Source organism: Opisthocomus hoazin, chromosome 9, assembly GCF_030867145.1.
Source record: "Opisthocomus hoazin isolate bOpiHoa1 chromosome 9, bOpiHoa1.hap1, whole genome shotgun sequence".
NCBI classification, from domain to species: Eukaryota; Metazoa; Chordata; class Aves; order Opisthocomiformes; family Opisthocomidae; genus Opisthocomus; species Opisthocomus hoazin.
In genome coordinates, this window is record NC_134422.1 from 12,228,503 (window position 1) to 12,243,601 (window position 15,099).

Genomic DNA, 15,099 nt, shown 5'->3' on the forward strand with positions numbered 1-15,099 from the left:
GACAGTTCAGGTGAGAGTTGAAGCTATTGGACTTACATAATTGCTATTAGAAAATCTTCTTCCCCTCTGCTTTTAAGCAGAAATGTAGCCTAGTGCTGAGAAACATTACCAGATAAAAATGTTTATGAAATTGCACCTTCCAGCAAAGTATTTTTATTTCAAATAGCTTATATTTTCACACAAAAAAGTATTAAAAAAAAATCCACCCAGTCCAGTAGTGAATTTCAGTGGTTCTTGTCAGTCAAAATTGATTCCTTAGGGAAAAAAACATCAGCCTATGAACCAAAGCAGTTTCAAAGACATAAGGAAGTTTTCAGAGGTGACGAGTCTCATTAGCGGGACAGAAGAGCACACCTCACTGCAAAATGACCAAAATGGTTGGTTGTTATCGTATTAATTTTCTCAGGTGCTACTGTCATCCCCCTGGGTCCTTATATTGATTTCTAAGCTTCCAGCCTTCACTTCTGTACAGGAACAACTCCCACGTCCCTGTGTAAAGGAAGATGAGACCTTTGCTGAGATACATACGGAGCTCACTGTATCTTTAAGGACTAGAAAACCTTGCGAGCAGGAACAGGACGGAATGTATACAGACCTTCTTGCTTCACAGGCTCAGTTCCTTCCTTTTATTGTTATTTTGAAAGTCCCTATCATTAACTGAGAAGCTATACCTATGTGACAGGATGCAGGGACCCATCAACCAGGAGGACCTCAGAGTTCAGCGCGTTTGGATGGTGCCTGTGAATGTTATTTACATGCCACAAGTTCTTGTGAAACTTTTTGAATAGGAATTTTGATTGGGTTCATTTTTTGCCCAGTTGTATACGGTACTTGAACCTTTCTGCCTCTCCACAAGGCAGCACAGGTTGCATCACTACTCTCACATGTGCTAATTAAGGAAGTACATAGAGGAGAAATCTCCCTGCTCTAAGGAGGTATTGGTGGATCTTGGCAAGCTGCTGGTGTCCAAGCGCCAGGACAGTAAGTGCTGGCAGTGACTAGACATTCTCCACAGAAATTGCTTAATATAGTCCACGGCTACTGTTAAAACATATGAAAAGAAATACGGCAACTGATTCTGCACACTACATTTACAACCTGTAAATGAAATCAGAAATCCCAAGAAATATTTTGATTTCTGTTTTAACCTTAGAGTCCCAATGAGGATGTCCACACAGCCCCTATAGGTAAAGGCTCTTCTTTATCATTAAAAATGACCTAACAATCTTATAAAACAAAAGGAAAAAAACAGACAACAAAAACCCAGCAGTCTCAGACCCCATTAAAAGACCCGGAAACTTTACAGTCTAAACTTCCTCATCTTCTTCTTCAAACAAAAATCTACATTAATGCATCAGCAAATTCTAGATGAAAGCATGATCACCCAAAACCACTAGGAAAGTTCAATAGCCAAGCAATGCTATGTTTTTCTAATAGCATATTTCCTCCTTTGGAATTTCCGTTGATTTCGAACTACATCAGGGAATGGTATAAAAAGGAAGACATTTCTCTGTAACAAAACATAGAAGAATTGTTGACGTTTCATTTGAAATTTCCATTCCAGAGGAAGAGAAGAATGGAAACTTTTAATTTAAATCAAAACTTTTTGTGCAAATACAGAAGTTTATGTCATCCAAAATTAAATATTTTGGTTAGTTCTATCCCCAAGCCAATACAAATTCCAGTGTCCGCAAATCAGCATATGAGACTCCCTGAAACGTGGATCTGAGCTCTTCCAGTGCCCAGAGGGCCCTGGGATCTGATTTCAACCCTTTCTCTGGAGAGTGAAGTGCATCCATTGCAGAGAAAGAAAAACATGCCCCTCCTCACGTGGTCCCATGTACCTCTGGCATGAAGTGACCTGTGGTGTCTTCAGACAAGTTTTTGGGAAGGTCACTGTCTTCCCCTCTGAGCCTTTCTTTTTGTTTCATCCTGCCAGCCTAAATTTAGTGAAAACTAATTGCAAAGTTGTCCTTTCATCTGATCTGTTTTCACTGAAATTCCCCCTCTGAAAGGCCTTTTGGGAAATCTCTCTGTTTTCCCTTCAGGCTCTCAGCCAGGCTCAGACGTCGCTGCGACCCAGCTCACGAGACACTTGTGTGGGGTTGGGGACAGTGGGCTTCTGAAGGACAGAGATGGCTGAACTGCTACTGCATACATTTCTCCCTGCCCTGTGCCTTCTGTTGGCCAAAGTCCATAGAAAGCCCTCCCGCTTTGCTGAACACACGTTGGGAGCTCTGCTCACCACAGTTGCAGCAACTCACCGGCTTCTTACACCCTTCTCTGCCTTTTGCTGTTTGCTCCTCCGTGCTCAACCACCCTCTGAGAAACCTAGCCAGCCTCCTCCTTTGTGCTCCTGCCTCAGCAGAGGAGCAGATGGTACCTGGGTGACAGGCGGGAGCCTACGCGCTGCCACTGTTCTGAGCCCGACAGGGAACGGGAAGGGCTGGGAAGGATCCTGAGAAACTCTTCAGAGGGATACATGGGGAAAAAGCAAATGCTTTCAGCGAGATCCACGGCATTAGTCAACTAACAAGCTTTTCATAGCCTAAGTGTATTAAAAGCTCCATGCACGGGAAGGGAACATGGTAACACATTCCCCTCCCTCTTCTGAGAGCCTCGTACTCTTCCTCCCAAATTGCACTGATCAACAGAGAATCTCCCATAAATATAATCAAGCATCTGACCAACATCCCAAGTTAAACCACTCTTCTCAAACAGCATCCACATTTCCTAGGAAAGACTATAAGCCCATCTTCCAAAATATTTCACCACCTCTCACTGAAAAAAACCACCTAAAATAATCTACAGCCTGTTTTATTTCCTCTCCTCTGTGCTCATCTCCTTCTCAGAATACAAAAATCACTCTCTGGCCTGTAGCTTGTTCCCTAATGGTTCCCTAATGCTGCACTGGAAGCAACACAGTGAACCACCCAGGCAAAGCCAAGATTTTATTAGGATTTAGGCAACAAGCAGGCAGCCAAAGCCTCCCTCCTGCCAACCGCCTGCTTAATCTTCTTCACGAGGTCAGCAATGGAAGCAATCAAGCGGTGATGGCCGGGATGCACCGCGCTCCCGACTGCTCAGGCTATCTCTCTGCTTATGAGTACTGGAATGGGATTTTCAGGTGCTGTTTACACACACATTCACATGAACTTTGCTCGGGTTCAGTCTAGCTCATGCATGAGATCACTGGAAGAAATCAAGAACCAGTTCCAGGAAAAAATCCCAACGTTATTTGCTTCTCAACTCTCCCGCGGCGCAGGGATGCGGATGCAGAGCCCTGCGCCTGCTGCTCGCTGCCGGCTGAGCCAGCCAAGGGGAAGCGCCAGGCCCAGAGCCCCAGACGGTGTTTAGGCTGGATGAATCCGTGCCCAGCTAGTTAGAGCTGTGTTTCAACTCCAAAATTAAGTGCACTTCTGAAAGCTTGAGTGCTCCTCTGAGATTCCATGGCTGTGCAGGCAGGGACTGTTTTGCTGGCTCTGGAGCAGGCAGCAGCCGGTGTCACTGCCCTGCCTGCTCTGCCCTGCTGCTCTGCGTGGTCCAGGTGTGGAGCATCCACAGCACGGAGACACAAAGCGCGGTATAGCCCCCGCCTGAAGGACCTTGCTTGTTCTCTGCATCTTTTCTGTCTAATCATGGACTAAAAATTAGCTGGTGAGCCACAGCAGACGAGAAGAGGAATAAACTATGTAACTGAGATGCTCAGCTGAGATTTTTTTGTGTGTGCTGATAAATTCTGCTGGTGTAAGGAGAACCCCCTTGACAACTTTACTGTACTGTTACCATTAAAATGAACTGTAGAGTATAAAACTCTGAAGAAGACTCAATAAAAGTCCTTTTCCTTGAGGAAGCCTGATTACAAACACAATGTTCTCCCAGAGTCTGTGCTAACTACAGAACATATTTTTTTTTATCTTGCTAAGTCAAGCTATTTGATTTTTCTATTTTGGCAGATATTTTCTGTTTTGTGCTCATAGCATACTCTAGGAAGTTATTCCATTTTAATTAAAAAGAACCTAGCCATCAGTTGAACTGCTCAAATTCCTTTCTTAATCCCAGGGGAAGCCTGGGCAGTACTTGAATTCTGGGCTGGAAGGTGATGCTGGGGCTATTGCAATAAGACACTAGTGGCTCAGAGCATTTTGTCTGCAAAGGCCCCTGACAATTGTTGCCCATAGTCATTGTGTTTGGAGAACACGGAGAGGAGGTGTAAATCCCAGGACTGCTATCTAGTTAGCTGTGTCAGGAACAGGCACATTTTGAGCCAATACAGGTCTGGAGGATGGTGAGTCTACAAGGGCCGAGCTGTCCCTTGCCTGCAGCAGATCACAGTGCAAAACCCCTGGGGATCATGTTGGTGCTGCTCATTTAACGGCCCCCCACAAGGCAAGCTCGGCCCAGGACAGCATCTAACGAGCTGATGATTTTGTGTGAGACCCTCTGGCTTGGAGCTGAATGCAGGCACTGTCAGTGGAAGGGGCTATATAAATGATCCAGACAGGTTGTTGTTATTAAATATTCCATGAATTACCAAATGATCCTGCAGTCATTTCCATGCAAAGCAACAGCAGGAGCCAAGAACTAAATTCCAGTACAGTCCCTGCATAAATTCCTCGCTTTCACTTCCCCAGAGTGGCCGGTTCAGCTCTGTGTCGCAAAGAAATCTGCAGGTACATTGTGGTTTTATGACTATGATCCCTTCTTCGGAGCAGTGAAAGACAACAACCACGTAAAACATTTCAAGACATTCAGAATGAGACACCAGTGTGAGGTAAAGCAGTCCTGCATGAGAGTACTGTTGGGATACTCTTGGGTTTTCACACCGGGCATTTGGTGTCTCAATAACTTCCCTTAAAGTCCTGGATTTTCATTGACCAGAGAGTTTAGGGTTTATAGAGCAAATCATTTGCACAAGTCACTGCTGGATTCATGATTCCTGGGCTATTTAACTGTTGTTACACGAGAAGACACCTCACACCAACAACTGGTCAAGATGAAAGCTTCTCCTGCCTGGCCAGGCATCTCCATGGCTTGGCAGGGCAACAAGCCCCATCCTCACCAACCCCACTCCAGCACCCTTGGGGAGAGTCAGAGAGGAAGAGCCTGGGCACCTAAAGGCCTCACTGCTGCTCTCCTCCCCTCTGTAGTCAGCACTACTGCGGAGACGATGGAAACAAAAAGCACCGACTGCAAACAAGGGGGGCAGTTGCTTTTGATGCCGATTTTCTCTTTGCAACAGGGAAGATCACCAAAAGCAGCCTGAATGGTTTGCAAACTGGAAATACCCCAGTTTTAAGCTGCCAATCTGAGTGACTTCATGCATGATTACGATCACTTCAGACTTTCTCCTCCCCCTCTCCCTGGCAAGTTGTGATTCATCTCAGAAACAATATCATTCAAGCCATTCTCAAAGCCTTTTCCATATTTTCTAGCCCTCATCCACCCCCAGGTCCTCAAGATATTTCTCCTAAACAAAGGCTGTAAATCTTTGTACAGGATGGCAGGAGATCTTTGAGCGTCTGAGTTATTATGTAAATAGAGCTTCAATAGTACTTTTAACTGCAAGTTGATTGGGACTGCAGACAAAACACTAGTGATTTACAGGTCTGAGTGGTTCCTACAAACAGAAATATTCACTGACCTTGAACCCAAAGCAGAATCCCTGAATTGTCCTGAATGCTGAGATGGCACAGGTCTGAGCTGGCACTGAGCAGCTGCATTGCACCCTACCTGTGCTGCCCATTTACCTGTTTCTTAAAATACGAAGAAAATCACCATGGGCCAGTTTCCAACACTCTACTGGATAGCCCTGTTCCACATACAGCCCTTTTCTTAGCAGAAGAGCTAATTTAAGTATTACCAAGTCAAAATGTGAAACTGGTTGCTCGTGACTCTGCAGCACCATAAGGACCAGGATGAAGCAGGCAGTACTCGTGCTAGGCTGGAGGCATTCAGAACAGATGTACTCACCTGACACAAAGGCCACTTTCTCCTTTAGTATAGGAAGGACATCAGCAGCTTTTAAACCATCATTTCGAAAAGAACCTGCAAAACAGGAAAACAGGAAAGTCACGTTAGAAGACAGCATGTTCTTGCTCCCAGTTTCATGGATACTCCATATTTCTCAAAATCAAACAGAAGAAAGTCTATCAATTACACAAAAGCACCAAGAGTTAGACCCTAATGGCTGATACACAAACAACATGAGCATCAATAGAGATACATCAAGAGAAACATCAAGGGTTCAAAGCCGGGTTGGATGGGGCATTGAGCAACCTGCTCTAGTGGAAGGTGTCCCTGCCCACGGCAGGGGAGGTGGAACTAGATGGGCTTTAAGGTCCCTTCCAACCCAAACGATTCTATAACTCTATGATTCTATATGTCTGTAAAAAGAAAATACAGAAAATCAACTCATAACTTTATCCTCCAGAAGTTCTGAAAGGCTAACAAATCTCCCACCAAGGAATCAGATTTTTCCCCACTGCATTTTTCACAGACCAGACTACCGAGCCTGGCTTGCACACCAAGCCAGAAGCCTTGTCTCTTCACTGTTTCTATCACAGGCTAGACAAAATCGCAGGGAATGTTGCAGCACATACCCATCCATCTAGCATCGGCCCTCGAGACAGATGTGCGCAGGGGCTGCCTTTCCGCTTGCCCCTTTTCTGCTTTATACAGCATGGCTGGAGATGGAACGGCTCAAGGTGGGGACCACACTCAGAGGGAGAACACGCTCCTTACAAGCCAGCTGAAGTTTTCCCTGGATAAGGAGTGGTTTGAAGCCACAGCACATCCTCATGTAATTCATGCTGTTTGATTACATGTTAAATATACCTGCATAGGCCATTTGCCTTCTGCGTACTGCCAAATTATTTCATGTCTCCCGAAAGTTCACCAAAGAAATCCCAGATTTTTACTCCCTTGGAAGCCTTTGGAAAAGAATTGCCAATAGTTTCAGCCACCAGCAGCATCCTTCTGCTTTGCAAAAGACCAACGGTAACAGACCACCCCATGGCAGGCCAGACACTGTTATTCCATCAGCACTGTTACAAAAGGTGTGTTTGAAGGACACCTTTGCAGTTGCTCTGAAAAATAATTCATCCATCACTGGGTGGTGAATACCCATCACAACAAGTGATCTTCAAATATGTCCTTAAATATATTCCAGCTCGTCAAAGAGCACAACACATTTGAAACCCTGTATTTTTACTTTCTGCTTTTCACAGGCAGGCAGAAACCACCGTTCTTCTGAGATGGTATCAGGGCAAAAGAGTCTTCTCACTAAGCAGCTTTCCTAACTGGCTAGAAACAGGACAACATTGCTCCAGCCATCAAACCTTGCTTACTGAGGACAGCAGATGACACCTGACCATCTGGGTCTGAAAGAGCAAATGGGGATAAAAGCCCCTCCTAGATATTGTAATCTATTTTCTGTGTGGTGCAGCCTGCAAAGTTACAGTGGTTCAATCCATGCAGATATACGGAACAGACAGGATGGAGACCATAACAGCCATTTTCCCCTGCAGCTGAACCGGTGTACCTACAAGTATTATTATCATTATTATGGTTGAGTTACTGTTAATGGCAAATGAGGTAGGATTTGCCATTCACAGTCACCTTGTGAACAAGACTGTCTTGTACGTGACAATACGTCCCTCACCAATGGCTACAACTACCTCTCTGTGCCCGCACATGCCTCAGGCATCACCCCCATGACACTCGGCTCCAGAAGACGAGCAAGCTCATCAGCTGAGCCTATGCTTGTGAAAATCAGCACACAAAAGCAGGAGGTAATTCAGTGCAAGGCCAAGACCAATGTAACTGCAATTTGAACAGGCACTGGAGCACGGTCCTGAGAGATCCCTAAAGAGCACTTTGTGTTAACAAAGTGTTTTGGGACCTGGGAAACTAGTCCTGGTTGCTGAACTCTTTCCATGTTCAGGTAAGCAGTGCTTTATGCACTCTGTGTTAAATATATGAGACTTTGCTATTAACTTGTCCTCTTAAGAAGAACAACCTCTCAGATCCCAGGCTGTGGCTAGCTCTCACATCAAAGGCAGGAACCATTCAGCCATAGGCAATGTTTGGAATTTAAGCAGCTTTGTTTATAAGCATCTCATCCAACCATGAAGTAAACGCAAACAGCCAAAGTGCTAGACACATCATGATGGCTGAAAGACACTGCAGTACTGGGTCAAATTTCTCCAGCTGTAAGATCAGCAGTGTCAGTGCAAATTGAGTTTTGGCCAATATTTGATAAATTTGTCAGGGAAACAGCAAAGTCAATTCTTAGGCACTTAACCGTGCATTAGACATTACACAACTGAAGTCTTAGTGAACATTATCAAAAAAATGTTGGTGCGGTCCTCATATATGTAAAACACACAAATAAGGACTTCTTAGCAAGAGCCCACTATACCGAGGGCTGAAGGACAATTTCAAACACTCTCCCACAAGAAAAGGACTGCATCTTGCAGAGGTATTATTCATGGAGACCAGGAGAAAATGTATGACTTTAAGGATGGTCACCTCCTGAGCCACAGCAGGGCATGCTGCAGTCAAGTGGCTCGCTGCTAACAGCCGCGATGTCCTGACTGTCCACAGGAGAGGCAAGAAAAGACACGAATAGGGACAGAGCTGCCAGAAGGTGTCTTCGCCTTTTGCAGTATCCCCCAGGACAGGTCAGTCACACTCCAAAATGATGAAGGAGTTGGAAAACTATGAGCCCTTCCTATAGCCAGGGAACCAACAAAAACTCCCAAGAGCTGCAAAACTTCCCTCAGAATGAAGGAGGAAACTCCTGAAGGTAGATCAGCACCTAAAGCAAAGTCCCTGTTCTGGGTGATCTACATGCTCACCCAGGTGGTAGCTCATGACCCGCAGATGAGGCCATGGCCACTGCTTTCAGAGGTCACTCCAGCTCCTGTCAAAATCCTTGTGTTAGCAGCTACGTCTCAGAGCATACCACCCAGATTTCCAGCAAGGGCTGGGAGAAGGGATGCATAAATGGGAAAACCAATGGCTGTAATAAAGGCTCCAAAAGCAATAGCAAATCTGTCTCCAGGAGGTCCCAGCGCAGCAATGATGCATTCCCCAGTTCATAAGTTATTATAAGCATACTCCTAATAATGCTCATTTTCATTCTATCCCCCAGCTGTTTCTAATACAGTTGTTTTGTTTGTTTGCATGCTGGATCTGAAGCCACGTCTGTGTAACACCATCTAATTTTTGCTGCAGAGCCCCGAGTGTACAACCATGCAGCCAGTTCATTCCTAGACGATGACGAAGGCTGTACTTTGTATCCCGCCCTACACCTCTCTGCTACCCCGTAAGACCCAAGCCCTTCTGTGACAGAAGGACAGAGAAGGACAGACAGATGAAGGAAGGGCAAGCTGAACACTGAGCCATCCTCCTTATTGTCCATGCACTGGTTTGCTGGTTCACCTTTATCATAAGCATGGGACTACAGAACAGTGCTCCTCTTGCCATGCTACCTGCAAGTCTCACTGTGGTCTGCAAAGAAGCTTGAGCACTGGAAAGGCCTCTTTACCAAAAGAGAGGCGCAGAGAGCACGGTGCCATGTCCCAGCCACCCTGCAGCCCCTCACACCTTTATCACGCCCTGGCTTAGTGTGCTATCCACATAGCAGGGATGCTATGACTGTCCACAAACTTTTATTACTCCAGTGACATGAGAAGAAAACACACTTTGCCTGCTGAAGCAGCTGACAGAATAATGTTTTTTTGTAGACTTGGAAGTACTGAAAAATGAAAAGAGCGGATCCTCAGCCTGGCTGAGTCACGCTTCAGGGCAGAGCAGCGTCACACATGCACAGCCTGTCTCCTAGCAGGGATTCCCTGCACGGCAGAAGCAGCTCACAGTTTTAGGTGAGATGCTGTAATGAGAAGCCAGCTGGGTGAGAGGGGAAGCTTAAGGTATGCTTCCACATTAAATACAGCAAACCTGAAATTGAGAAAAGAAAACTCCTTTTTCCCCACACAAATGCCTTGGTTGGCCTGGGGAACTTACTGCCACAAGGCGCAGAGGTCAGCAGCTCAAGGGGCTTCCTTAAAGGGTTAGAGATCTGCAAACAACAAACACCTTCAGGGAACTATTATTTATTAATAAAATAAGCAAGAGTTTTGGAAAGAAAATAAACCTACAGACTTTGGAGTGAAAGCCAAACTCTAACTCTTGGAGTGAAACATAAATTACCCCTGGAGAGAGCCCTGTGGGCTTTAGGATATCTTTTTCTAAGCGGAGAGCAGGGCCTCTGTTGGAGACACTGTCTTGGGCTAGATGGACCCATGGTCTGCTCCAGAGTGGCTTTTCCTAGAACAGCTTCAGTTCTAATCTGAAAAATGCAGCTCTTGGCTTCAAATAAAGATCAGCTGCTGGAAATATGGAAATACTTTCTATACTTAAAAAAACTATGCGTAGGCAAGAAGGCGGCCTCCTGTCAGAGCACTGCATGGGGCTTAATCACTTGGCTCCTTACGACTTCAGCGGGAGTTGTTCATCCCAAGTCCCATGTAATGTTTCAGGAAAGGCAGCCCACATTCTCATAGTTCTCAGAACAGATTTGACTATTTAAAAATTTTGGCATGAAAGTTTCTCTAACCAAACTGAACTCCTGGACTAAACCCATACCTCGAGGAACTCTACTTGAGTCCAGGAGGCAACTGTAGGATTAATCTGGTCCATATTATTTCTTTCCCACCCACCCTGGTTTTTGGAGCAGTTATCTCCTAGGTTTATCATAGCCTATTTGCCTTCCTACCTCTTTTTTTTTTTCCCTTCAAAGACTCAGTGGATTTTATTTTTGTTTGCAGTATAGTAGCATCTTGGCCTTGTACAACGTACAAACAGAAGGGACGTCTGATATGAGCAGAGAGATGTAGAACAAAGGAGACTTTATTATTACCACTGTAGCATTTGCAAACTGAGACACAGAGAGATTGACTTGTCTGGTGTCAGACAGAAAGTTTGTGCAGAGCTGAACCCTCACTTCCCCAATGCTTCCCCAATGCTTTTCTCATACAACCGTTTCTTTGTTTTCTGGCAGAATATAATCCTCCTTTTTCTTCTCTTTACACTTCTTGCTTCCTCCTCCTGCCCTTCTCTCTCCATTATTCCTTTGTTCTGCATTTCTGCTTCAAACATTTACCTTTTGTGCGTGCTAAACCGTCTTTAACCCCTTCCTTCCTTCCTTGCACACTTTTGTCTGTCCCAGCAGGGCTTGAGCCTTCCTAGTTTGATTTCTCTGATTTTCTACAAGCTATGGAAAGGGGCTTAGCCAAGGGCTGCCAGGGCCTCTGCCACTGGGATTTTGCTGGCTGAGGCTCATTGGTTCAGAGGCAGAGAGGTCACAGCACGGCACAAGCATTTGGTTGAATACAAGCAACATGTGCTCCGGACTAGCATTTGAGCACCATCTGGCAGAGATAAATAGGGCTGGACACTCTGCATCTGCCGACCGCTCCTCTGCGGACAACAGCCTGATCTCTGATGCAAAGAAAGAGCATTTCAGTGCCCTGAGCCTCCCAGCAGCCTGCGAGGCTCCCCTGCTGCCCTTCCCTGCTTAGGCAGCAGAAGAGCTGGTTTTGACTTCATGGACCAGGGAAGGAAGGGAGGAAGGGAGGAAGGGAGGATTGAATTGAGTTGAATCTAAAAGGCAGAACCAGTCAGAAAGAATACAAAATTAGTCTGTAAATATCATTGCCAGCTACTATGGAAGATTAACCCAGAGCTATATACTTCACAAACAAAGGTTATTATTCTCCTTAATAACAAATAAAAAGTAATACCTGGCCTGACAGAAAGCATTTATTGCAGGTCAGTGTGTGGCAGGGATAGGGTGAAAGGCAGGTTGAACCAACACTATAGCCCCGGGGCAAGGATGGTGGCTGTCCCACTCCACCTCCAGTTCACTGTCTCAAGTAAGAACTCACCTGGTGCTCCTGACATGTCTACCCTTCCTAAACAAACGAGCGCAGCAAACAGACCACCTGTGTTCAACACACCTTGAGCAGTAAGCGGGGCCACAGCATGCAACGCTCATCTGCGGAGACCAGCAGAAGCTAACACGGACATTGCAGATATTTTCCGTGGAAACACAGATGGCTTTGGCTGTGTTTCTTACCCCGTGCAGAGCAGGGGCTAGAGATTGCTTTCAGCTCTGCAATGGAAATGTAAATAATCCCTGGGACCTTTGTAGACCTGTGATGGCATTCCTGCTCTATAACTGAATACTGACACAGCATTTAAGCTTGTGGTTGAAGTCATCTTATTTCTGCACATGTAAGCTTATATAAACACAGGATTATAGACATGAAGCTATGCAAAGTGCCTAACGGGTACCTGACAGAGGATCCAACTATAAATCTGCTATGAATCTGATCTCTGGTGCTCCTGCTAGTCTTATACAGAGTAAATGCTTTTATGCCACCAGATCTAGCATGCAGGCTGACACACAGACCCTCTCCATAGCTTCAAAATGTGCAAGAACCGTGGACACCACATAGATGGTCTGCACAGAAGACTAATCCTGCTGCACCACATGCCAAGCACTTTATCCCAGCTAAGACAAAAGTTATACTCATTACATTGCTGCATTTGTTCTAAAATTAAAAGATGAATGTTGGTTTCATATGTAATACTTAGGGTCTGTCCAAGACTAATATTATTTTCTCTGTGATTCCTTATTCTGCCCCTCCTTTTATTAATTATACACCACTACTGCTTGCTGGAACATCCTTCTGGTCTCAGCTATTGGGTGGCAATTGTACAGGCTACCTCCGCTTCCAAGTTTTGTCAGTGCTTTTTCAGAGGTCCAGGAGCTTTTCTGCCCCCTCTACACTGACAGGTTGGTCCCTCTGATTTCCCACTGCTTGAATGCCCTCAAAGGGAGAGCCACTGCCAACACAGCCTGCTTGCCTCCTCTTCCTATAGACACAGAGAGGTAGGGCTGGGGTCTGGGGGAGCTTGCTAATTGCTGAGATTGTTATTCCTTCCACGAGGTGCTTGGCAGCATCCAGCCTCCCAGCACAGCCTTTGAATGTCCACACATTTAAACAGTAGCCTCAGCTTGAACACATGCCAAAGAACAGGCAAGGCTTCAAGAAAGATACAGCCGCTTGCAGCAAGCATGCAAATTCATTAGCCTCCGTGCACATGTGGCCTCTAATAAGCTATGTTCAGCATCTGATGCCTAAAACATAGCACCCTGTGCGTCCCACCTAAGTCAACATCCAGGCGTTGCTTTTTCATATGTGGCACAAAACCACTCAAAGCATCAGAAGGATTCCAAATTAATCCACAATTTGCAGCGAAGGGTCTGCTTAATCTCCATCCATGGGGGATTTAATTCATTTCATTTTAAACATACACTAATAGAGATGCTAAGAGACTGCAATGACTGTGAGTCAATCTTTTACGCATTTCCTTTTTATTTTCATCAGGACTTGGAATCAGGCTGAGATCGTTCAGTTCCTACCCTTAGAAAAATAATTAGACATTATAGGTAGCCCCGTGGATAACACATCTGACTGCTAGTCAAAAGACTTGGCTCTATTTGTGGTTCTTCTCCTAAATTGCTTTGCGATCCTGAACAAGCTGTTTTAACTGTACTAGATCTTGATTTTCCTCTCTACAGAATGGAAATAATGACTGCCCACATTAGTAAAGCACAGTTGGGTCCACAGACCTCAAAAGCACCTGACAAACATGAATTCATTTTGTTTCAAAAAACCTTTTGGAGGCAGGGAACTGTTGCAGTGCACTTTTATGGACAGAAAAAAATGAGACACCAACAGTAGGGAAGACTTGCTCTGGTGATCACAACAAGGACTTTTGGGCAGCAAAGAGAGGTGTTAAGAGAACTGGAAAAATTAGGTCATCTGACACAGAACCCTGTGTCTTATTCCTTAAGTGTGCAAGGGATGGAGGTGCTGCCCCAGAGGAAAATGAGTGTATTCAGCAACTTGAGCTTCTAGTCATTAAGTGTCTTGCTGTAGATTGCACTACATATCAGTGGCCACCCAGATGCAACAGTCTCTTATGGCGTTAATAAAGAGCTACAGGCCATTTGTAATCTGAAGTCACATTTTAAGTGTGGCCATGGTTTCTACCTAAGCTAGTATTCATGAACTTTTTCTTTCCATTTCACTCCCCTCTCAATTACAATTGGATTCCTTACAGAAACATTCCTCTGAATTTTATCATCCTGTAAAAAGTTTAGACCTGCTGATGGATTCCTGTAGGAAGGATGGAAGTCACCTGTGAAGTTGCAGTGACTGGGTACCCACGGTCGCCTCCTCTATTAAATTCTGTATGTTGGAAAAGTTTTCTTTGACTGGCATTGGTTTAGCCGACAGGCTTTTTCCAAAAAGCTGCAGCAGGGCATCTGCCAGCACCTGTCATGTCTCAGTGATGTGCTAAGGGCTTCCCATCCTCCTCTCAGAAAGCCTCCCTCTTTGATCCCCGAAGTCCCCAGCCGCCAGTAACTTCTCCGGGACAAAAAAATAAAATAAAATATCTAATTATGTACAACATTCAGGAGGCACTTTGCTGAAACGCCAGCCTTACAAAGGAACCATATGCCAGTGCCTCAAGTGTGCTTTGCAAACATCTGCCTCTCAGGGGGATTTCATGCCAGACAGTAAGAAAGCAACTTTAATTAGAGGCCAATTGAGATCCTTGTCTCAAGGCCTGTGACTTCCCTAAAAAAGAAAAGAAAAATTCCAAACAAACAACACAATTGCATTTGTCCCTGTTTTAAAAACAATCTGTACATTTGCTCTTTTAATGTAGAGTTCTCTTTTTCATTTTTCTGACATGATTCAAGGTGCCCCGCCCAAACAGACACACAGGCTGATGGAGTTCCCATTGCCCTCAGAAAGACCCCTGCCCAGGAAGGAAGGTGGTATCTAGCGTGAGTGTCAGAGTGGGTTTTAAATGAGTCATTTCTGATTCTGGTTCATCCAACAGTCACAAACTAATGCCTCACTATTAATAAGGCTTACATTTCCCTCTCTCTCACCTCACCTCAGATCCCATTAGATCAGATACCTTTCTTCCTTTGCTCATCCCCTTCGG

General features: G+C 45.1%; 1 protein-coding gene across 10 annotated transcripts in view; it reads right to left on the reverse strand.

Moving 5' to 3' along the window:
- Positions 1-15,099, reverse strand: part of KALRN (kalirin RhoGEF kinase) — a 532,117-nt gene that overhangs the window by 356,579 nt on the left and 160,439 nt on the right. For all 10 annotated transcript variants that reach the window (XM_075430793.1, XM_075430796.1, XM_075430795.1 and 7 more), the window contains exon 2: positions 5,974-6,048. In XM_075430793.1, the coding sequence (XP_075286908.1) occupies positions 5,974-6,048 (75 nt within the window). The remainder of the gene's footprint in view (positions 1-5,973; positions 6,049-15,099) is intronic.